The 21,270-nt window shown below is 53.5% G+C and overlaps 1 protein-coding gene and 1 pseudogene across 1 annotated transcript; both read left to right on the top strand.

Annotated features, from left to right (window-relative positions):
• The first annotated feature begins 2,329 nt into the window (after positions 1–2,329).
• Positions 2,330–20,082, top strand: SLC22A8 (solute carrier family 22 member 8). The gene is made up of 10 exons (XM_011368962.1): positions 2,330–2,665; positions 13,480–13,583; positions 14,100–14,254; positions 14,804–14,972; positions 17,148–17,271; positions 17,479–17,594; positions 18,539–18,753; positions 19,442–19,550; positions 19,695–19,898; positions 19,983–20,082. The coding sequence occupies exons 1-10, from the start codon at positions 2,330–2,332 to the stop codon at positions 20,080–20,082; spliced, it is 1,632 nt and encodes a 543-aa protein (XP_011367264.1).
• Positions 8,811–8,926, top strand: LOC111745006 (annotated as a pseudogene).
• Positions 20,083–21,270: the final 1,188 nt, after the last annotated feature.

Raw genomic sequence — 21,270 nt, 5'->3', positions numbered from 1 at the left:
GGCTGCCTCCGAGCATAATTTAATCTTCCTTTGATGACTCCGGATCTCACCCTGCCTGGGGCCACTCAGAACATCAATTACTGCTGGGCCCAGGTGGGGAGCAGAGAGGAGGGGCCGGACCTGGGTTACCAGCTGACCCTGCCCTGGGGTGGGGGTTGGGGAGAGACCCAGGAGACTTCAGGGGGAGGAGCCCAGCCGGAGCTGGGGAGCGGGATGCTGCCTTGCTGGAGAAGGGGGCCCAGGAGGAGAATGGGAAGTCCCTCCCCAACCAGAAAGGGGAGCCCCAGGTGGGCCCTCCCCTCCCCTCCCCTTCCCCCCACCCAGAGCAGGTGGGATGGGGCAGGTCCCAGGGATCTCCAGAGGGAGAGGTACCGAGGTGAGCTAGTGGCAGGCAGAAGTGCTATCAAAGGCCAGGCTGGGTGACTTTGCTACGGGGAAGGCAGGACAGTGCGCCTAGAAAATGTTGGCTTCGAGGGACAGGAGTGAGCTCAGGGACACGCTGCCCCTGCCCTGCCACTTCGTGGCTGGAGGACCATGGGCAAGTTACTTAACCTCTCTGTGCCTCATTTCCTAATTTATAACGCTGGGATAGTAACAGGCTGCTGTGAGGGCGAAACAAGCCTTGTGCTGGTTGCTAGAAAATGGGGACCTAGAACACAGCCCCCGATGAGGGCCAAGTGCGGGGAGCACACGATGGCACGCTCCCGGAGCTGGCTCTTCCATGAGACTGGATGCGTCTTCTCTTTGGCTTGTTTGTATTTTCTGTATATTATGTATGAAACACATTATTATACAATTAAAATAATATTCAGAGTAAAAAATAAAACAATAAAGACTGAGATCTGTCCCCAAAGGGAAGCAGCCGGTTGGAAGAGGAGCCCGGCCATTGAGAGGGAGCCAGAAGGGGGCTGTTCCCTGGGGCTGAGACTCAGACAGGGGAGCCCTGGCCGCCCCAGGTGCCCAGGGGGCGACAGCCCTGTGCCCTCCAGGACAGGTGCAGGTAACATTTTCTGCCTGGGCGTGCCCCATCATTTCCTGGGAGGCAAGTCTCCAGGCCCCATCTCAAGAGTTACTAGGCAAGGGAGGTGGGTGCCCTGGAGAATGTTGTCTGTTCTCGGCTCCGGGTCCTCAGAGCGTCCACTCGGAGATGACTCTGGACCCTCAGGACTCAGCCAGACCCCCGCCCAGACTCCTCAGTGAGCCAGCCCGAATCACCAACGCTTCCGATAACCCCAGCCTTTGCAGAGGCAGCAAAGGTTTTCCGTTTGGGGAAAGCTGGGCTTGATGGGTCCACAGCTCTCTCCCTGGCGGAGTTTAATCCTCAAAAGGAAGTCAAACATTAGCCCGGGAAACGGCTTAGGCCTTATGTAAGCCCCCCTGGGGTAGGCACAAACACAGCTTGCTGGAGCAGAGCTGCCCAGCTACAGCAGCTTCTGGACCTCGGAACAGAGCAAGGGCTCCCGTCACCTCGGCCGCCAGACCCACTGGAGGGAGCTCAGCTCAGCCACCAGGTGAGAAGGGATGGCGGTGCCCCCGGACCCCTGCTCCTAAGCACCCCTGGGAAACTCCCAAGGCCGGGCCCTGCTTCCTCACTGCAACTGGCCAAAACCCTTCCACCCTCCGGGACCTACCTGGGCCCCTTCTGCTACTCCAGTATCGTGGGCCTAACCCCAGGCGACCGCCACCGAGAACCAGGAGGCTTTGGGCTTGGGGAGGACTTTCCGGGCAAACAACCTGAGCCAACCCTACATGTCTGCTCAGGATAACCAGGGACCTCTCCTACCCAGCCCCACCACTCATCCTGTGTGATAAATGTCCAAGACCGGGCCCCTTGGTCCCAGCTGTGTGACCTGTACTGCTGCATGCTGTGTGACCAGCCTGGCTGAGCACACGGGTGCCCACAAGTACACGCACGCACACGCGTGCGCGCGCGTGCACATACACACACACACACACACACACACACACACACACACGGAAGTTCTCACAGCTGTGTCCTTATGCTCCAGCCTAAGTATACACACCCCTATAAGACCCCCTGTGGACGCACACCTGTGGCCCCACACCTGTAGCCCCCCATCTGTCTGTGCAGTCGGATACATCCTCGTTCAGCCACACGTGAATCTGTGGATATGTGTAGCTGAGCCCCGCATCCTCACGCATTCACACACACAACGTTCCACACACTTGTGCCCCCACATACACCTAGTCACACCCTCCCACTCGCGTTCCCACACCCATCCACATGCCCACTCATCGTTCCCGCGCACACATGCCTCTCCCCGGCCCGGTGCCTTGCCCGCAGCTCTAGCTCATCTTGCCTGGCGCCATGACCTTCTCCAAACTCATGGACGGCGTGGTCGGCACGGGCCCCTTCCAGTTCATCATCATGGCCTTGCTGGGCATCCCAATCCTCGGCATGGCCAACCACAACCTGCTGCAGATCTTCACAGCTGTCACCCCCTCCTACCACTGTCGCCCGCCCCCCAACGCCTCCGCGGGGCTCTGGGTGCTCCCCACGGGCCTGAATGGGAAGCCTGAGCTGTGCCTCCGTTTCGTGTACCCACCCAACGCCAGCCTGCCCAACGACACCCACAGGGCCACTGAGCCATGCCTAGATGGCTGGGTCTACAACGTCAGCACCGAGAGCTCCATTGTGACCGAGGTATGCCCAGAGGCGACCCCGCTCCCCTACTTCCAGCAGGCCCCCCACACCCTGCAGCTCTCATGGACAGAGAGCAGGCCGGGGCTCAGTCTCCCTAGGACCCGAGGAAGGGGCGCTAGGCAGGCAGAGAGCAAGGACCTGGGTGCAGATGCACACCAGCCAAAAGGTTTGATTCCTTCAACAAGCAGCCCTTCCTGTGACGGGCACAGTGCTAAGCTCTGGGGGATACAAAAATGCACTGTCCCTGATCCACAGCCAGGTGGGGAGTCACATCAGCTAACGAAAGTACCATGCAAAGGAATGTAAAATGACCACCTCAAAGTATTTTGGGCTGTGACCTTAGACAATGGCCTGCCCCCGGGCTGGGTGTGGCGGAAGCAGGGGCAGCATTGGAGGAAGCTTCCATAAAGTGACCGTGGAGGTGAGATCCGGTGTCCAGCCAGAGTTAGCCCGGCCAGGCGGGAAAGGAAGAAAATTCCACCTTGTTTGTGCAAAGGCCCTAAGGTGGGAGGTGAGTGGACAGAGGGGAAGGTTGAAACGTGCCTCAGCGGACGCGAGAAAGGTCTCATCCGCTCCCCCAGTCACTCCTGGGGTCACCCCCAATTCATTTATGCCTTCGTTTATCCCTTGATTCTTCCACCTGCCATCTCCAGGAGTTACAGAGTGACAGGCCAGTCAGGAGACCGTGATAGGATGGAATGGGAACTGGCATTTATTGAGAATCTGCAAACTGCCGGGCGCATTTCGGTGTTTTGTAGACATTGTCTCCCAGTTTGATTCCCGCAGTGATAGTCTGTTGAAGGTGATTATATCTCCTTTTTCAGATAAAAAACAAAAAAAAAACAAAAAAAAAAAGCTAAGACCCAGAGAAGGGAAGATCTAGTGCCATACAGCTGGTCAGTTTCAGAACCGGAACTTAAAGCTGAAGTCCATAAGAGGGACAGGGGGACAAGTGTTTATGGCAGTTCAAAGAGGGAGGAGCTGTAGGATGCTAGGCAGGCTTCCTGGAGGAGGTGGCATCTGAGCAGTGAGCAGAGGTCAGTGTTTTTATTCTCCCCCAGGGGACCATGAGCTGCTCAGGGCAGGAACATTTGCCTCATTAGAAGAGTCTCGAAGTTTTTACCCGGTGCCAGTCCTGAGCTGGGCTCCTGGAATCTCAGGAGATGGCTCCTCAGCGACGGAAGTTTTATTAGTCTCTCCAGTTCACAGATGAGGAAACTCAGGCTCAGCCTGACTCCAAGACTTTCCCAGGATTACACACAGTTAGGACCTGGCAGCGGTAGGATCTGAATCTGGGTCCCCTACGTTCAGTCTATATGATTGTTTTTCATTGGTTTAATGAATATTTATGAAACATAAAGCAGTTACTATGTGCCAGGCGCTGTTCTAAGTATCTTATAAATGTTAACACTTTCAACTTTCCTGACAACACTATAAGATAGTTAGTATTATAAGCCCATTTTTCAGATGGGGAAACAAAGCACAGAGAAGCAAGGTTGCACCCCTAGTGAGTGGCAGATTCAGGATGTGAAGGCAGGCACCTGGCCCCAGAGCCATAGTCCTAACTGTGACGGTCGCTGACTCTAATATCCCCAAGATTCTATTTCCTCCCTGCCATGTGTGCTTTTTCTTCTCGGCACCAAGCATAGTGCCTGAAATGTATCCCGTAGCCAACAAACATTGCTTGACGGCTACATGTGTAATCTTGAGGATGCAGAGTCACAGAACACCTGAGCCTTGCCTGCCCTCCAGAAGCTCACCTCTAATGAGGAGTCGGGCTCAGCCCTTACGGATTACCGCCAGCGGAGTGGGACGTGCCAGCTTCCTGGGGCAGGGATTGTCAGCTGTTTTGCTGTATCCCCAGCAGCTAGAGCAGTGCCTGGCACAGAGGAGGTGCTCTGTGAAATAAATATTTGTGGAATGAATGGATGTGAGCTTTATAAACTCAGAGTGCTCTTGAAGCCCAGAGGTGGGGCATCTAACCAGCCTGGAGGGGGCACCCAGGAGGGCCTGCTGGAGTCAGCAATGCCTGCACTGAGCGTGAAAGGGAGGTGAGAGTTAGCCAGCAGGCTGGGGGGGTGGGCAAAAGGGACAGTGCATGTGGGGTCAAATGCACAGACACAGGAGCATGAAGAAAGCAAAATAGTCAGGCTCGCAGGAGAACAAGGAAGGCTGGAGGGACAGGCAGTGGGGTGTGGAGGCCTCTGGCCAGCGGCCGGACAGGACAAGAGCACCTGACATGGATGCTAAGGCGAGGTGTGGTCTTTGTCCCAAGGTGGCGGGGGCCATTGAATGGCGTTGAGCAGGAGAGTGGCACTTTCCGATCTTCCTAAGGACGGTCCCTGACTACAGGGTGGAGAGCGCCTTGTGGGGCTTTAGTCCAGCATCGGGGAGATGAGGTAGCGGGTTGCCACAGGTCTCCAGGACAAAGGCGACAGATGGAAAGGGGAGTAGCTACCGGAGAGGTTAGGGAGCTGGAATGTGTGGAACCTGGGAACTGAATGGGTTTCGGGGGTAAGGAGCAGGGATGGAGCTGGAGATGCCCCACTAACTGGGAACAAGTTTCCTAATGCTTGGGTGACTTGCTGTCCATCTAATCCCTGGGGAGACAGACAGGAAGGAGTAAAAGCCACTGTCCCTGTCCTCCAGAAACACAGAACCTAGCCAAAGGAACAAAAAACCCGAAGCGATTGTTTAATTGCTTAAAAAATAAGCAGTTGAATAACCATGACTACCACTACCTCGTGTGTGCGTACCCTGTGCCAGAGACAGAGACCCCTCAGAACTCTGAAAATCTTAACTCATTAATTCTCACAATAACCCTCTGCGGTTAGCCCTTGTTGTATTATTCTAGTTTTACAGACAAGGAAACCAAGGGACAGGTCCCTGGTCCAAGGCACCACCACATTTCGTAAATGGTGGCGGTGGGAGTCAAACCCAGGCAACCAGGCTTCAGAGCCGCCCTACCCCCTCCCCCTGCTCCTTAAGACTGCACGACCCCGACCCCATGATCCGAGGGAATTCAGCTGTCACAGCAGTCCCTGGCTCACCCAGGCCCCACAGCCTCTCCTCACTCAGAGGCCCCCACCTAGCCGTCCACCCCTAGAAACAGCACAGGCCTGAGCCTGAGGGCAAGTCCCAGCTCCACCCCAGAGCTGGGACCTGGTGAGTCATTCCCCTCCCCACTTCAGTCCCCCACATTTGTAGAAAGAGATAGTAAGGAACTCCCCCAGGAAAGGACGGGTGAGGGTGGGAGTGAGCACAGCATCAGGAGTCTCCCTGCCCCCTCTGATCCCCTAAGCCCTCCTGGCAGAGGTGGCCATGGCATTCCTTTCTCTGGGTTCAGCAGAGACAAGGTTGAAATTTTTCAGAAGGAGCTTTACTGAGACGTTAAGAAGAAACAAAGACCTTTCTTTTAAGTCTAGGAAGTACAAGGAGCGTGTATTGTAAATGAAGGCCATGCATCATCAGAGCCTACAGGCGACATGTGGCCATTGGCGACTGTTCAGAAGCCAGGTGCATGAGCCTGGCCAAGAGCAGAGGTTGCAGGTCTTATACCCAGTCAGGAGTCAATTTATATCCTTGCCAGCCAAGTTCCCAGTTTCATTTAAGTTCCCTGTGGGCTCTGGATCCCCTGCAGAGGAGCTATAGCCCACATCTCCTCCCCACTGAACCTCAGGCCTGTGGGTGCCTGGCTGGGTCTGGGCCTCCTGAAACCCAACCCTGTGGCCAGCGGAGGCCTGGTCTGACCTTGCATGAGCGGTCCCTTCTCTCTAAGTTCCCTGCAAGTCTTCTCTGGCCCTTGAGCCTTCCTGTCCTGTATCCAGGGCCACAAGAATCCTGTCCCCTCCCCCATCCCCCACAAGGGTCCCTGGAGGCTCCAGGTCAGCTGCTGGAGAAGCAGAGAGCCTGCCAAGGGGATCCTCCAGGAAGCCGACCCCTAAATCCCCAGGCTTCCCAACTCCTAGACTTCCCGTCCATCTCTGGTCTCTAGCTCTACTCCTTCTCCACACCCCCACTTGCTCGCCATCGGCCCTGCCCTGGGTATTCCTCCTATGACCTCCCCTTTCCCAGTCTCCGGTCTGACTCTGGGCTAAGGACCACGGAGCCCCAATCCAGCCATGTTTCTGGCCCAGCTCGACTCCCAGGGACAGCCCCCGGGGCTGTCCTCTGGGACCTCCAAGGTCAAGAACTTACTCAGTGAGTACCTAGTGCAGGGCCCTGAGCTGGTGCTTTGCACTTCTTTCATGAGCCTGCAAACATTGTCCCCATTTTACAGAGAAGTACACTGGGCTCAGATCCAGAAGGTAACCTTTCAGCCATGATGGTGAGGTCAAGCTTTTATTAGGAGGAGGGACGAGGGTCATGACTCCAGAATCCATGCCATTTCTACTATATCACATGTCCCTGTGAGAACAGGCCTTACAATGCATGAGACAATAATATAAAACAATTATTATGTAGTGAGTGCAGAGAAACTTTTCGTTTCTTCTGTTTTCTACAGTCCTGAGAAGCAGGTACGGGTATTACCCTTACAGTATAGATGAGAAGATTGACTCACAGAGAGGTTAAGTAACTGGCCCAGGAACACACAGCTACTAAGCGGCAGAGCTTAGTAGAGACTTATGCCCCTTTGACACTCCCCAGGTATCTGCCTCATCTTCTCTGGCCTTTGTGCCCCAGCAGAGTTTCCCTCAGGGGTCCGAGAGTTGGCAGGGGCTACAGCGATTCTCCCCAAGGTCTGAGCTGGTTCTAAAGTCCCCAAAGCTAGAGAAGGTTGTGTCCTTTGTCTTTGGTCCAGGGAGTATGGACCCCATGTGGTGTCCCCTGACAGAGTCAGCCCCCTCCCCTCCACACACAAACCCAGCAGGGCCCCATCCTGCTGATCATGGCCTTGATCATGAATGGCTCACCCAGATCTTTTATGGCCTGCTGGGTTTGGGGGGGAGGGGGGTGGAGGGGACTGACTCTGTCAGGGGACACCACATGGGGTCCATACTCCCTGGACCAAAGACAAAGGATCATGAATGGCTCGCCCAGATCATGAATGGCTCTCCCAGATCTTTATTTCCCTTGGAGGGGCCTCCTGGCCTATGATCTTGCTGCTACTCCAGCTCCTAAGCCTGTCCCTCACCGTCTAGACCTGATATCAGACCGGCCCACCTGGCTCTGGCTCCTCAACCTCGATTTCGGCCCATCCTGTGCTGCATGTCTCCTAGTGGCTCACAGCAATGGCTCCCATATACTAAACCTTCTCTCCTGCAGCCCAGAGCTCAGGGCTAAGTACAAGTGAGGCACCAGTGAGCCGTGGCCAAGGGCATTAGTTGAGGCTCCAGCAAACCTGAACTTGAATCTCTGCCTTGAAATGAACTAAGCTTTGTTTAGACAAGTGATTTACCCTCTGTGCCTCAGTTTCTTTGTCTGTGAAATGGAGATATTAAGAGTACCTGCTTCATAAGGTTATTACGGCATCACTTGCAAAGCCTGCTCCTGAGTATCACGGACCCTGTCTTTGTCCCCTACCACATTCCTGGTGTATCAGCTCAACTCGGGAAGATGTGGCAGTGGGCTCCCTCTCCTTCCTTTCCAGAACCCAGCTCCCTGGGGCTCAGCTAACTCTCCAAGAAAGGAAAAAGAAGGCCCAGAACTTTGAACTAGGAATTTAGGAGCAAGAACTCTATATAGAGTTCCCGAAAATTGATGAGAAAGAGGTCAGCCCAGTTCATATCCATGTCCAGGGCTAGGTGGAAGCACCAGGAAGCTCCCTCTAACCATCGAGTTATTTTCTCCACTCTGGGCCTCATCAGTAAAATACGGATATTCACCCCAGCCCTGTTCACTCATTAATTCTTCATTGAACAAACATTAACGTTGACTATGTGCCAACTATTCAGTTAGCTGATGGGGAGAAAGAGTCAAAGGAGATGTCTCTTCCCTCAGCGAGGTTACAGAATGGCGAAGAGATGAGTAAATAGGCAGCTAGATACTAGGTAATACATGTCTTCTTGGAGGTAAGAGGATGCTGAGTGTGGAGGGAGAAATGAGGAATAGCAGTGGGGACGTGGTTCCATAGTGTAGCGGTGAGCACGTCTGCTTTACACGCAAAAGGTCCTGGCTGCGTGCCCCAGTGGAGCCACGGTCCATCGTCTACGACCATGCCACTCTGAACAAGCCCAATGTCTGATCTTGGAAGCTAAGCAGGGTCGGACCTGGTTAGTACTTGGATGGGAGACCAGCTAGGAAGACCAGGTGCTGTAGGCATAAGTGATAATAAATAATAAAATAAATAAGGAATAACGGTGGGTGTCTGGACGTGCTTCTCAGCCACTCATCCGTTTCACAAGTATTTACTGACCACCTGCTTGTGCCAGATGCCCAGTAAAGATGCTCACACTCAGAAAGGCTAATCTTGACATGAGTTTAGAAGGTAACATTACTAGAATAAGGAAATGATGACCAGAGAAACAGAGTAACCTAAAGCTTTTATAGCATCGTTAGTGTAACACGATTAAAACCACAGGCCCCGTGTGGTCCAGCCTACGCATGGAGCCAAAGAAAACAAATCACACTATCAGCACCTTAAAGAATAATTGAGCCTTCGGTGCTAGGTTTCCTTACCAGGGTCTTCTCAAGGGTTTTACACAGCTAACCACATAGAAATCATGCCAATAATCTCCCTAAATATCTTTCCCTCCCCCACAAAACTCCAGGATACCTTTAAATATCTTTCCAATTCTCTCTGTACCTGGTTCCCTCATTGCCATGCTCTTCTATTCCCAGTCCCTTCCTATCGTCACCTACCAAGCCAGCAGGCACTTCAAACATACAGGAATCGCACAGTACATTCGTTTCCAAGGGCCTCCATAGCAAAGCGCCACAAACTGGGGAACTTATAACAACGAACATACATTGTCTCACAATTCTGGAGGCTACGAGTCCAAAATTGAGGTATAGGCATCATCGCTCTTAAGAATCTAGGGAAGGATCCTTTCTTGCCTCTTCCAGTCTCCAGCGGTTGCGCACCATCCTTGGCATCCCTTAGCTTGCAGATGCATCGCTCCAGCCTCGGCCTCCGCTGTCACGTGGTGTTCTCCCTGTGCATCTGTCTCTTCACCTTTTACAAACCCCAATCGTATTAGATTAAGAGTCCATACCTACCCCAGTATGACCTCAGCTTAACTAATTACATCTTCAACAACCCTCTTCTCAAATAAGGTCACATTCTGAGGTTCTGGGGGTTAGGAATTCAACCTATCTTTTAAGGAGACACAATTCAACTCAGAACATTGCACATCCCTGATCTGAGCTCCATGGATTTGTGTCGATCTGAAGGGCAGCCACGGCCACATTTTTACCATCAGCTCTGATGGGCTTCATTTCCCATGCAATCTCTAGGAGCAACTTAGAGTGCAATTGAAGTCCAAGACATTTTTAAATATTTAACCCCAAAGTTCTCTTCCTTCTGAGCTTCAAAACCTCATTTTACCATTCCCCGGTATATAATTTTCCATAGACGTTTTCCCAGTTTTTCTTGCTAATACGTAGTTACGGATTTTTATATATATACATACAGTCTAGACACTCTCCATCCTGACATGCTGTCATTCCGGTAAAGTGAGGCAGTCTTCCACACAGCATTTGGAGTGTGGACCCTATGACCTATCATTTAGACATCAGCATTTCTCTGATCTCTAAGGCTCTTCACCTCTCTGTTCTTCCTGTGGAATGTTCACTCAGTCAATTCCAAAAGTATTTATCGAATGACTACTAGATGCCAGACACCGTTCTAGGCAACAAAAGTATAGTAGTGAGTGAGCAAAACAGACTAAAAGCCTTGCCCTCATCGTGATGACCTTCTTGGGGAAGAAACAAACAAAAAAATATATGCAATATGTCTGATGATATAAGAGCTATAGAGAAAATAAAGTAGGGTAGAGGGATATAGACTGCTGGGGGAGTGACAGTTTTAAATATGATGGTCAAGGATGTTCTCATTGAGAAGTTAACATTTGAGCAAAGATCTGAAGGAGGTGAAAGAGTAAGCCAAGTGGCTCTCTCAGTGAAGAACATTCCGGGCCAAGAGAATGCCACGTACCAGGACTCTAAGGTGCCTGCCATGTTTAAGGAACAACAAGGAAACTAATGAAACCAGAGTGGATAGTGTGGGGGGCATATAGTAGTAGCAAGTGAGGGCAGAGAGAGAATAAAGATAAAGATGGGAACAGATTCTGCAGGGACTTGTAATGATGGTGGCACGTTTTAAACGCGACTCAAAGTCCATCGAGGAATGGCATTTCCTGTAAATTGCTCCATTTTCTGGAAGAAACTGGCTTGTGACAGTTATTCTAAATCCTACGCCATCACCAGTACTATGATAGAAACCAAGACCCAGTAGGTCTGGCCTCAGACAGTGGAGCAGGGCAATAGCCTTCAATCCAAGCACATATGACCTTGACCTTCTCATGATCCAAACAGGCTGACTTCTTAAGGCATTAAATAACATGAAGGATGGAAGGGAAATCAAATCTCCACTTGCAACTTCTTGTGGGATGTATCAGGATGGGCTAAGTTGCCATAACATAGGAGTCAATAATAATTCAATGGCTTAAAGGATATAAAAGTGTTTCTATTTTTCATGCAGTAGTTATAAGGTGAGCACTTCAGGCTAATGGGTGGCTCTGCTCCACAGAGTTATTCAGGGACCCAGACTGATAGAAGCTCCGCCGTCTTCACCTCATGGCTTCCAGAGTTGCTCTAGTTGTCACCATTCCCACCAACAGGAAGGGAGAAAGAGGGATTCCCTCTTAATCGAATGAGGTGGAAGTAGCATATACTTCTTCCACTCACATTCCATTGTCAAGAACTACATGGTCCCAGCCAGCTACAGAATCATCTTCAGCTTTACGCAGCATGACACGAAGTACCAGAAGTCTCTCTAGACGCTCACTAGTGTGCTCCTCTCCTGCCCCCTCACTTCCTCCTTCACCCTTTTCCCTCCCCCAGCCCCACATACATATTATAGGGCTCCCTTTCCAGCCAGAAGAGCCCCCTGGGTTTACCGGCCATGCTGGGTCACTCAGAGACAGCTGGAAAACCTGGAGTCTTGTCCACTCCCCATCCTCCCTGGAATGTGCGGTTCTTCCTCTATGCTGTTTTACTTCCAAAACAGTCTCGCGAGGCATTTCTAGTGAATAAAATTGCCCACTTCATTACACAAGTAATTCAAGTTAGCTGGACAAAGGGTGCGCACTGGGGATTAGCAGGAGATTAGGCCAGACAGGTAGACAGGCGCCAGCGCATGAGAGCTTTACGAATCTGTGTTAACAGAGCCCCGACGAAGCCAGTGAGTGCTTGGGGCAAGACAGGAACCTGATTGGAGAGGTGTTTTAGAAAGCCATTCGGGTTATCGGGGAGGAACGGATAGGAAGGACCGAGATCAAGGGCGGGGGGCCTGCCAGGAAATCGTCGCAGCATGGAGATGATAGTGCTTCATCTTAAGATTGCGTGAGGATTGAGGAAGGGCTGTGCTTGGTGAACCCTACGCCCTCCATACATGCTGACTCTGCTTCTTAACCCAAGTGCAAGGTGATGAGGCCTGCACTAAGGTGATCGTCGTAGCGGGAATAGAGGAAGGTGGATGCAAGAACTAGGAAAAAGTTAGAAAGTGGGGGATCGAGGGATTATGAAGCGGAAGAGGAGGGAGTTCAAGGAGCGCTACCAGTCACTGAGATTGACACCTCGCAGGGAGTGAGGTGACAAGTTGACTCTGAGATGCCTGTCGGACGTCATTCAGGTGGAGATTTCAAATGGGCAGCTGAATCTACTGGTGTCAAGGCCAGAAGAAAGGCTGGCCTGAAAATACGGTTTTGGAGTCTTCATCATAAAATAGTGATTGAAGCCACTTTCCCCGAGGAAAGTGGATAAAAAGAGAGGAAGAGCCTGGGGAACTTTAAGGGACAGAGAGAAAGGAGCCCACAGAGGAAAAAGAGGAAAACCAGGTGGAGAGAGAGGTCGGCAGCATCATGGGCTGCCGACGGCCAGGTCAGGTCAGGACGCAGAAGGTTCCCCCGATTTGGTGAAAAAGACATTGTCGGTGGCTTTGGTGGCCTTGGCAAGTGCAGTTTCAGCGGAGTGGCGGAGGCGGAATTGAGGAATGAGTGGGCAGGTAAGGGTGGAGCGGGCTGGGAGCAAGTGTAGTGCGTTATACAAGAGATTTGACCTTGAAAGGAAGGGAGAAACGCAGCGAACGTGGCGGGGCAAGAGGTTCCGAGAGGGAGCGATTGGAGCAGGTGCAAACGCTGATGCGGAGGGATCAGGAGAGGGTGACAGGACGACAGTGAGAGTGTAGGATGGAGCGAGGTGGCCACAATGGAGGAATGTCCCCACAGGGGACACAGGGCGAGGTCCACGATGCAGCAGAGGTACTGACCTTGGGTGTGCGAGGTGGGGAGGAGACAAGCAGGGAGCTGCAGGGATGCGGGCGAGCTCAAAGGGGCTGAGAGAGGAGATTGAGGACCTGGATGCGGCAGCCGAGCGGACTTTATAAGTCACGTGAGAGGCCACAGATGCTGGAGGGATGCTGTCATTATACAACTGTGGGTCGAGGACCCAAAAGCCACAGGCTGACCTAAGGAGGCCCGGGCCAGGCTAAAAGGGGAAATGGTGCCTGGGAAACAGCGGGCCAGGCTCACGAAAGTCAAATGGGGGCGCTGGGAGAGCGAGCACGCATGCGTGGGCGCACAGGCCGGGCACTGCCGAGGGGGCTGGTCTGGACCCGGCCGGGGCCCGGCTAACGCTACCTCCATCTTGCATAGTGGGACTTGGTGTGCGAATCCAACAAACTGAAGGAGATGGCCCAGTCTGCGTACATGGCGGGCACTCTGGTCGGCGGGATCGTGCTGGGAGACCTGTCTGACAGGTGAGACCTTGGGGCCTCCTTAGGACGGGGCACAGCCAGTGGAGATGACTGCGCCCCTTTCCGCTCCACCCATGAACCCCCAAAGAGGCAAAGATCTGAGGGGTGGTCCTTGCAGTGTAGACTTGAGCAAGTTTCAATCCTTTTCTGGGCCACAACCTCTCTACTCCAACGCCCTTGCAACTTGAGTTTCCCAGCCTCCTCAGACCCAGTGGGGAAAGGCCGTTGCTGGGTGGCAGTGGAGGCAGAACGAATGGTCTCCTTAGAAAGGGGTAGTCCTTTGACCCCTGCTCAGGCAGCTAAGCTGTGGGTGAAGATTACTCATTAACTCAAACTTCTAATTGCAAACTTATTCCCATAAAAAAATAGCAATTACAAGCAAAGCTCTGCGTGGGGTGGAAGTTACATGCCCTAGCTGGGAGGTGAGAGGTCCAGCCCTTTGCTCCAGGTCTGCAGAGTCACTCACTTTGGCTGGCTCACAGTGACTCAACCAAACCCTTCCTCTTCTTTGAGCTGCAGGTTTGGCCGAAAGCCCATCCTGTCCTACAGCTACCTCCTGCTGGCGGCCAGTGGCTCAGGTGCAGCCTTCAGCCCCACCCTCTCTACTTACATGGTCTTGCGCTTCCTGTGTGGCTTCAGCAACTCAGGTGTTACCCTGAGCACCGTGATCTTGAGTGAGCCACAGGGGGAGGGGGCAAGGGGAGCAAGAGTTTGGGGAGCACCAACCTGAAGCCGAGAGAATGGGGTATGGGCCCAGCTCAACCACAGGTCCCCTATGACCTCCGTAAAGCAAGGCATTGCCCCTCTGGGGACCTCAGAGGCCCTCTCTGAACATAACAACAAGTATAATAGCAGCAGCTGTCAACACCGCGGATTCACCCTGAGCCTGGCACTCGGCTGGGCACAGGATCTCACTCAGTCTACACACACAAGTGGGTGATACTACGATCCCCGTTATACAGATGAGGAAACTGAAGCAAACGAGGGAAGTTACTTGCCACTAGAGAGGCAGTCGAGAGCATGGGCTCGGCAGTCGAGCAGACCTAAATTTGAGCCCTACCTTCTTCATCCTCAGTCACAGCATCTGTAAAATGGGGGCGATGAACCTTTAGAATCAGAGTCAGATCAAGGAGCCAGTGAGAGTTAGGAGCTGGTGTCTCTTCACAGAGAGGCACCCAGGGGCCCAGTGGGACCCTAATCTGGCCCTTGGGCTCCTTCTGCAGATGTTGAGTGGGTGTCCATCCAGATGCGGGCCATCACGTCGACTGCGATTGGCTACTTCTACACCGTCGGCCAGTTCATTCTGCCCGGCCTGGCCTACATCATTCCCCAGTGGCGCTGGCTACAGTTAACCGTGTCCGTTCCTTTCTTTGCCTTCTTCCTGTTGTCTTGGTATGTGGCCCTCTCCCCTTTACCTCCTTTCATAGGCCCACCAGAGCCAAACAGGGGAAGGCCACGCTTGACCAGGCTGGCCAGCTCTGTCCCCGGGACACCCCTGTCCCAGAGTCAGGAAGGGCATTTCGGGGAAGAGAAATGACCTACACGAAGGCATGCTGCAGGAGGGACAAGTGTCTGGGAGTGTTCAGGGACTGCCTACCGCAGACAAAGAGGTAAGTAGAGATGGATGGGAGGCGGCCAGGCTGTAGTAAGCACAGAAAACCAGGGAGGTCGCGGCTTCGTGGGGACAGAGACCACCGCTGAAGGTGACTATGGTGCTGAAAGGCCTGGGCAAGCTTCTCTTTGTGAAATCATAGCATAAAAGGACAGACCCAAGCGGGGATGATTGACGGAAGGGAGGTGACTGTATGGGCGGGACTCTGCGGGACACGTCTAAGAGGCATTTTGAAGAAAAAAAATCCACAGGGTTTGGGGGCTTCTGGATTTGAGATATAAAGGAGAAGAAAGCTCAAAGCCTGGGGACCTGGGAGAATCGAGGCGCCTGGGTCAGAGGCCCCGAGTAAGTCGAGGGTTCATTATCAACAAGTCCACGTGAGGACACACTGAAGACAGGAAATGAATCCCTAGAAGGTAATTGGAGCCAAAGAATAGGAAATAAGGAACGAATTCAGGAAAGGAGAAGCAGAGCATTGAGCAGCCCTTTCCTGAGCACTTACTATGTGCGAGGCCCTATTGTGGGCATCAGCCTGCATTGTCTCTGGTCCTCACAGCATCTCTGTGTGAAGGGGCCATTATTATCCCCGTTTCACAGACGAAGAAACCAGGGCTCAGAGAAGTGAAGCAATCCCCAGGGTTACACAAAAAGATACAGAACTAGGATGGGACTTCCGTTTGGAAATGAAAAGTAGAAGCTTCTAGAGGATATGGGCAATCTTGGGGTGAGAAATGGTCAGAGGGTCCAGGGTAGAGCCGGGAAATGGAAGCCGAGAAGAAGCAGAGTCAGGAGATAAAATAAGAGTGGGGGCCAACAGGGTATAGTCAAGAGCTTGGACCCCTTCGTCATGTGACTTGGGACAAGCCTCACCCACGCCAAGCCCCAAGATTTTTCTAAGCAAAATGAAGGTGATAATGCCTGTTACCCAGAGTTACACGTGCCTGGCCCATAGGAATTCTTTCTAACTGGAAGAATGATGACCACTGTGGTCATCATTCTCAGGGAGAGGCCCGAGTCCAAGCTCTGACGCTGTGACTAGGCGGAAGTCACTGATAATCCTGGCTGAAAAGTGTCAGGGCAGAGACAGAAACCAAAACCCAGGATGGTGGGCATTGATGAACCCCAAAAGCCACCACTACCAGCTGGGCCCAATGGTTTGAAGCCAAGTGACCAACACCCACTGCCCGAAGGGCCTTGCTAGGGCCAGATCCTGGGGACCCGTGGGGGCCACAGCCAGAGCTGATTTCACCTCAGTCCAGACTTTTCCAAATATTGGTCCTTTCTCTCCACACCTCTGCCTCCCCCATCCCCCTTCACCTAGTGACCCTCAGGGACTGCCCAGGGAGAACTGACCCCAAAAGTACAGCCCAGAGATGAGGGAGGGCGAGGTTGGCTAATCACTCGCCAACCCCAAGACCCCATGTTGTGCTTGCGCCCGCCCTCCCCACACCCCCAGCAGAGTTGGTCCTTTGCAAGGAAATCCAAGCGTCCTCAAGCCCATTCCCTAGGCCACAACCCTCACCTCAGCCCCCTTTCCAAGCTCTGCCAGGATTGTAGTCCTGCCCTTCTTCACCCAGGACCTGGAATGCCACCCAAGGAAGGCTGGGGAGGTGGATGTGCAGGATTCTCCAGCCTCAAAAGTGTCATCTCTTCCCCTGGCCCCATCTGCCTTGGCCCAGGGCCCAAGGATCCTAGCTAAGGAAGACACCCAACGATAACAAGCAGCCCAGATAGGGGGCAGAGGAAAGGCTCTTCTGGAAGGGGAAGAAAACGCTGGAATTCGTGCTGGCTGCAGGCAGCCCAGGTGCAAAGTTGGCCAACTTTAAATTCCATGAAATCGACAATAAGGCAGCTCAGGTTTCCGGGCCTCTGACCCCCTGGCCCTGGCTATTGATGTCCTTCCAACTTCTCAAAAGGCATGGGGTGAGCCACTGTGATTTCATTCTGGCCCCCAGGTGGGTACCAGAGTCTATACGCTGGATGGTCCTTTCTGGAAGGACTCCAAAGGCCCTGAAGATCCTCCAGTGGGTGGCTGCCTTCAATGGCAAGAAAGAAGACGGAGAAAAACTCAGGCCGGAGGTAGAAACTGTCGTCTGGGGCAGGAAACTGGCTCCACTCTCGGGCTGGGCCCTCCTCTCGCCTCTGTTTCCCCTGCTCACAAGCCGACCTCACATCTGACACTCGAAGCAAGCGCCTCTCAAGGGGCCGTGCTCACACCTCCCCCTCTTCTTCCTCCTGCCCACCAGCTGCTCACTAATGGCATTTTTCCCCTTCCTCTGCCCCAAGGAGCTCATACACAACCTGCAGAAGGAGATCTCCTTGGCCAAGGCCAGGTACAGCGTAGGTGACCTGTTCCGGACACCCATCCTGCGCCGTGTGACCTTCTGTCTTTCGATCGCCTGGTAAGTCACCACCCCTCCCTGTCTACACCCTAGCACCTCTACCAAGGCAGGGGTGATGGCCAAGGCCTCCAGCAGGCTCACCTCTCAGGTGAGCAAAGCCTAGGGCGCCTCCAAGAGGAGTCAAGAGATCCTGTCCCCTGGGCAGCCCCGGCCCAACCTTGACCTCAGGTATCGGCTGTCCCTGCCCCACACCCGGATCCAGCCATCAGGGTCTACTTCTCTGGGGTCACACCCACCCCACCCATAGGGAGAATGTCCCAAACCCCCTCACCAACTCATAGCTCTGCCATGGCAGTTTCCCCATGCCGTGCCTCTCTGTCACCGCCCCCGCCACTGGTCCAGCTCTGCCCTCCGAGACCCCACCGAGCAAGGCGGAGCCTCAGGGCTTGAGACTTGAAGACAGAAATTGTGTTCCTCCTGAGCCTTCTCTTCTGTCTGACGTTCCTCGGCTCCTTCAGAGTCCTTTCTGTGACCTGGTCTGAAGCCCTTCTCCAACCTGGCCATCCCCGAAGAGGACCCGATTTGTCTAGGAATTCTTCAGAAACCATCCGACCCTCTGCGAAGGGGAGGGGAGGCATCTGACCCGTGAACACATCTCAGCTTTCATCTCCCACATTTGGGATTTTAAACTACCACCCAACCATCACCTCCTGTGGTCCCCAAGAGTCCTTCCAGCCCTGATATTCTCTGGAGTCGATTATGTGGCACCCTTGCCCCCACACTCTAGACCATGCCCATGTCAGACGTAACCAATCCCAACGCTTTCTCGGTGAGCCCAGACACAATCTCAGAGACCTCAAAATGTCACTCAGGCAACCCTGATCAATCAGTTGCAGTTGGGACAAAAAAATGAAACTCTTCGTCATCCTAGTGACCCATTGACCAGAATGGAGAAAGGTCCCAGCCTGGCAGCAGGTGCTGATCGATCCCTCCCTGCCCCTCAGGTTCTCCACAGGTTTTGCCTACTACAGTTTGGCTCTAAGTGTGGGAGAATTTGGATTCAACCTCTACCTCCTCCAGCTCATCTTTGGTGGAGTCGACATCCCAGCCAAGTTCCTCGCCATCCTCTCCATGAGCTATCTGGGTCGGCACACCACCCAGGCCACTGCCTTACTCCTGGCAGGAGGGTGCATCCTGGCTCTCGTCTTTGTGCCCTCGGGTGAGAGGCTGGAACTATCCCAGGACCCTCTGAAAGAGGCTGACCCACACAGGCCAGTGTGTCTGTGGGCATCACAGGCTGGGAAGTGGGATGTGAGGGACTCCAGTTCTACTGACCTTGTCTCTAATTCCCCATGTTACCTTGAGCAGGTCCCTGTGCTCTCTGGAGCTCAGGTGTGTCATCTAGAAAATAGCCCACTCAGGCTAGATGATATCCAAACTCCTTCTGAGAGCTGACTAGCACTGGGCAAAGTATGGCGGTATCTGGACAGTGTGCAGAATCGCTCCAGGGTTGGGCATGGCCTGGCTGGCATCACCACAGTACACGAGCTGGGGAGGGGACACAGCAGAGCCTAGCACAACTTCGGAAAAACCATTTTCATTTTGTATGCACGTTTGTGTATTGATACAGCTACATCCTTCCAAGGGAACTTGAGATATTTCAGGATAAGGATACATACAAATAAATATAAATAGGAATAGGGCATGAGAGCCAGGGGAAAACCCAAAGGCAGCAAGACACAAACCTGAAAAGTTCTAGGAATAGCAGAGCAGCTATCACTCAGCTTTAAGTTTGGATCTGAGCTTCCCAGCAGCCAAAGCAAAAAGGGAGACAAAGTCTGCTGAGGAGGGAGAACACTCAGGTGCTCCAGAGCCCTAAGGCCCCCGACATGTTCTTCTCTGTGCAGACTTGTGGACCCTGAGGACAATACTGGCTGTGTTTGGGAAGGGATGCCTGTCCAGCTCCTTCAGCTGCCTCTTCCTCTACACGAGCGAGCTATACCCCACAGTCATCCGGTAGGTGCTGGGCCTGGGGCCAGCCCAGACAAAGGATACAGGGTCAGGTGGGATTGTGACATCTTCCTGCCCCCGCCCAGGGGCCCCAGAGCTGTCCTTTAAGAACCCCACACGCAGGCTGCCAATCCCTTCTCTGACTCCCAGGCAAACAGGTATGGGCATAAGCAACCTGTTCACCCGCATCGGAAGCATGACGGCCCCGCTGGTGAGAATCACAGGAGAGTTCCACCCTTTCATCCCCAATGTCATTTTTGGGACCGTCGCCCTCCTGGGAGGCAGTGCTGCCTTCTTCCTGCCCGAGACGCTCAATCGACCCTTGCCAGAGACCATCGAAGAAGTGGAAAACTGGTCAGTGCCCTGCCTCTGACCCCCTCAGTGTCCCTCGGGGAAGCAGGTCTAGGCCCAGGAATTTCCTGAGTTCTCTTTCCCTAGGTCCCCACAGACAAAGAAGCCAAAGCAGGAGCTAGAAGCAGAAAAGGCAACCCAGAGGATCCCTCTGCAGCCCTGCGGAGCGGACCCGGACCCCATCTGAGGGCGGCAGACCCTTTTCCCTGCCTCCAGAGAATAATCCCAGGTCCCTGCCTGCCTCTGGGCTCCACGAGCATCGTGGGGGGCGGGGGGACCCTGGGAGGGTCCATGCTCTTAGAACAAAGTCTTCTGAGAACTTGGCGAAGGCATTTCCACCACCACAACCACAGCCCCCAGCCCAGCCCTGACCAGTTCGAAGATTCGACCACCAGCCTTCCTGTACCCCCTTACTCTCGCCCTCCCTGCAGCCCGGGCCCTGCCATTCTTCCGGCCAGCCCTTCCTCACTGCCACATTCCCCTCTGGTCCAGCTCCCTTTCCCTGAGGTCCCCCGGACCACCTGGCTCAGTCCTAACAAAGACAGTCTCCCCTTCTTGCCCTCCACCCCTTCCTTCAATGGGAGGTTTCAATAAATGGCAATGAAGAAGTCGTGCCGCTGTGTGGACGTGTGAGCTGCACAGCCGTCTGCCTGTGCTTGCACGTGCATGCACGCGTGGGCGCACAGGGACATGCAAGCTGGGCGGATGTGAACGTGTGCGTGCGTGTGTGAGTCTGCTGAGGTATGTATATGCTAAGCCTTACATATTAGCCTGCTCGAGCTCCCATAATAACATGCCACAGACTGGGCCACTTAAACCACATACTTTTCTTTCTCAGAGTTCTGAAGGCTGGCAAGTTCAAGATCAAGGTGCTGGCAGACTCACTTCCTAGTGAGGGCTGTCTTTCTGACTTGCGGCTGACCGCTTTCTAACCGTATCCTCCCGCGGAGGGAAGAGAAAGGAAGCAATCTCTCTGGTGCCTCTTCCATAAGGACGCTCATCCCAACATGAGGGCCCCACCCTCGCAACCTCATCTAACCCCAGTTATCTCCCAAAGACCCCGTCTCCAATTACCATCGCACTAGAAGTTAAGGCTTCAACATACGAATGTGGGCAGGAATACGATATAGTCCATAGCGGGTTCTGCGCTTGGGCATATCATGTGTGTATCTACAGGTCCCAGTGTGCATGTGAGCAGATGACTGGACAGACCCAGAGTGGCTGCAGACAGAAGCCGGGGCTCCTGCAGTCATGACCTTCCTGTCCTACTTGCCCCAAGTCTCTGATCCACGTCCCAGCCCTGCGCCCACCAGACAGCCTTGTCTCCTAGTTAACTGAGAAAACTGCAGCCAACACCGACCACCTTCGATGTCGG

Source organism: Pteropus vampyrus, unplaced genomic scaffold (genome assembly GCF_000151845.1).
Source record: "Pteropus vampyrus isolate Shadow unplaced genomic scaffold, Pvam_2.0 Scaffold144, whole genome shotgun sequence".
Lineage (NCBI taxonomy): Eukaryota > Metazoa > Chordata > Mammalia > Chiroptera > Pteropodidae > Pteropus > Pteropus vampyrus.
Note: the sequence above shows the minus strand (reverse complement) of the source record. Positions and strands in the feature narration are given on the sequence as shown.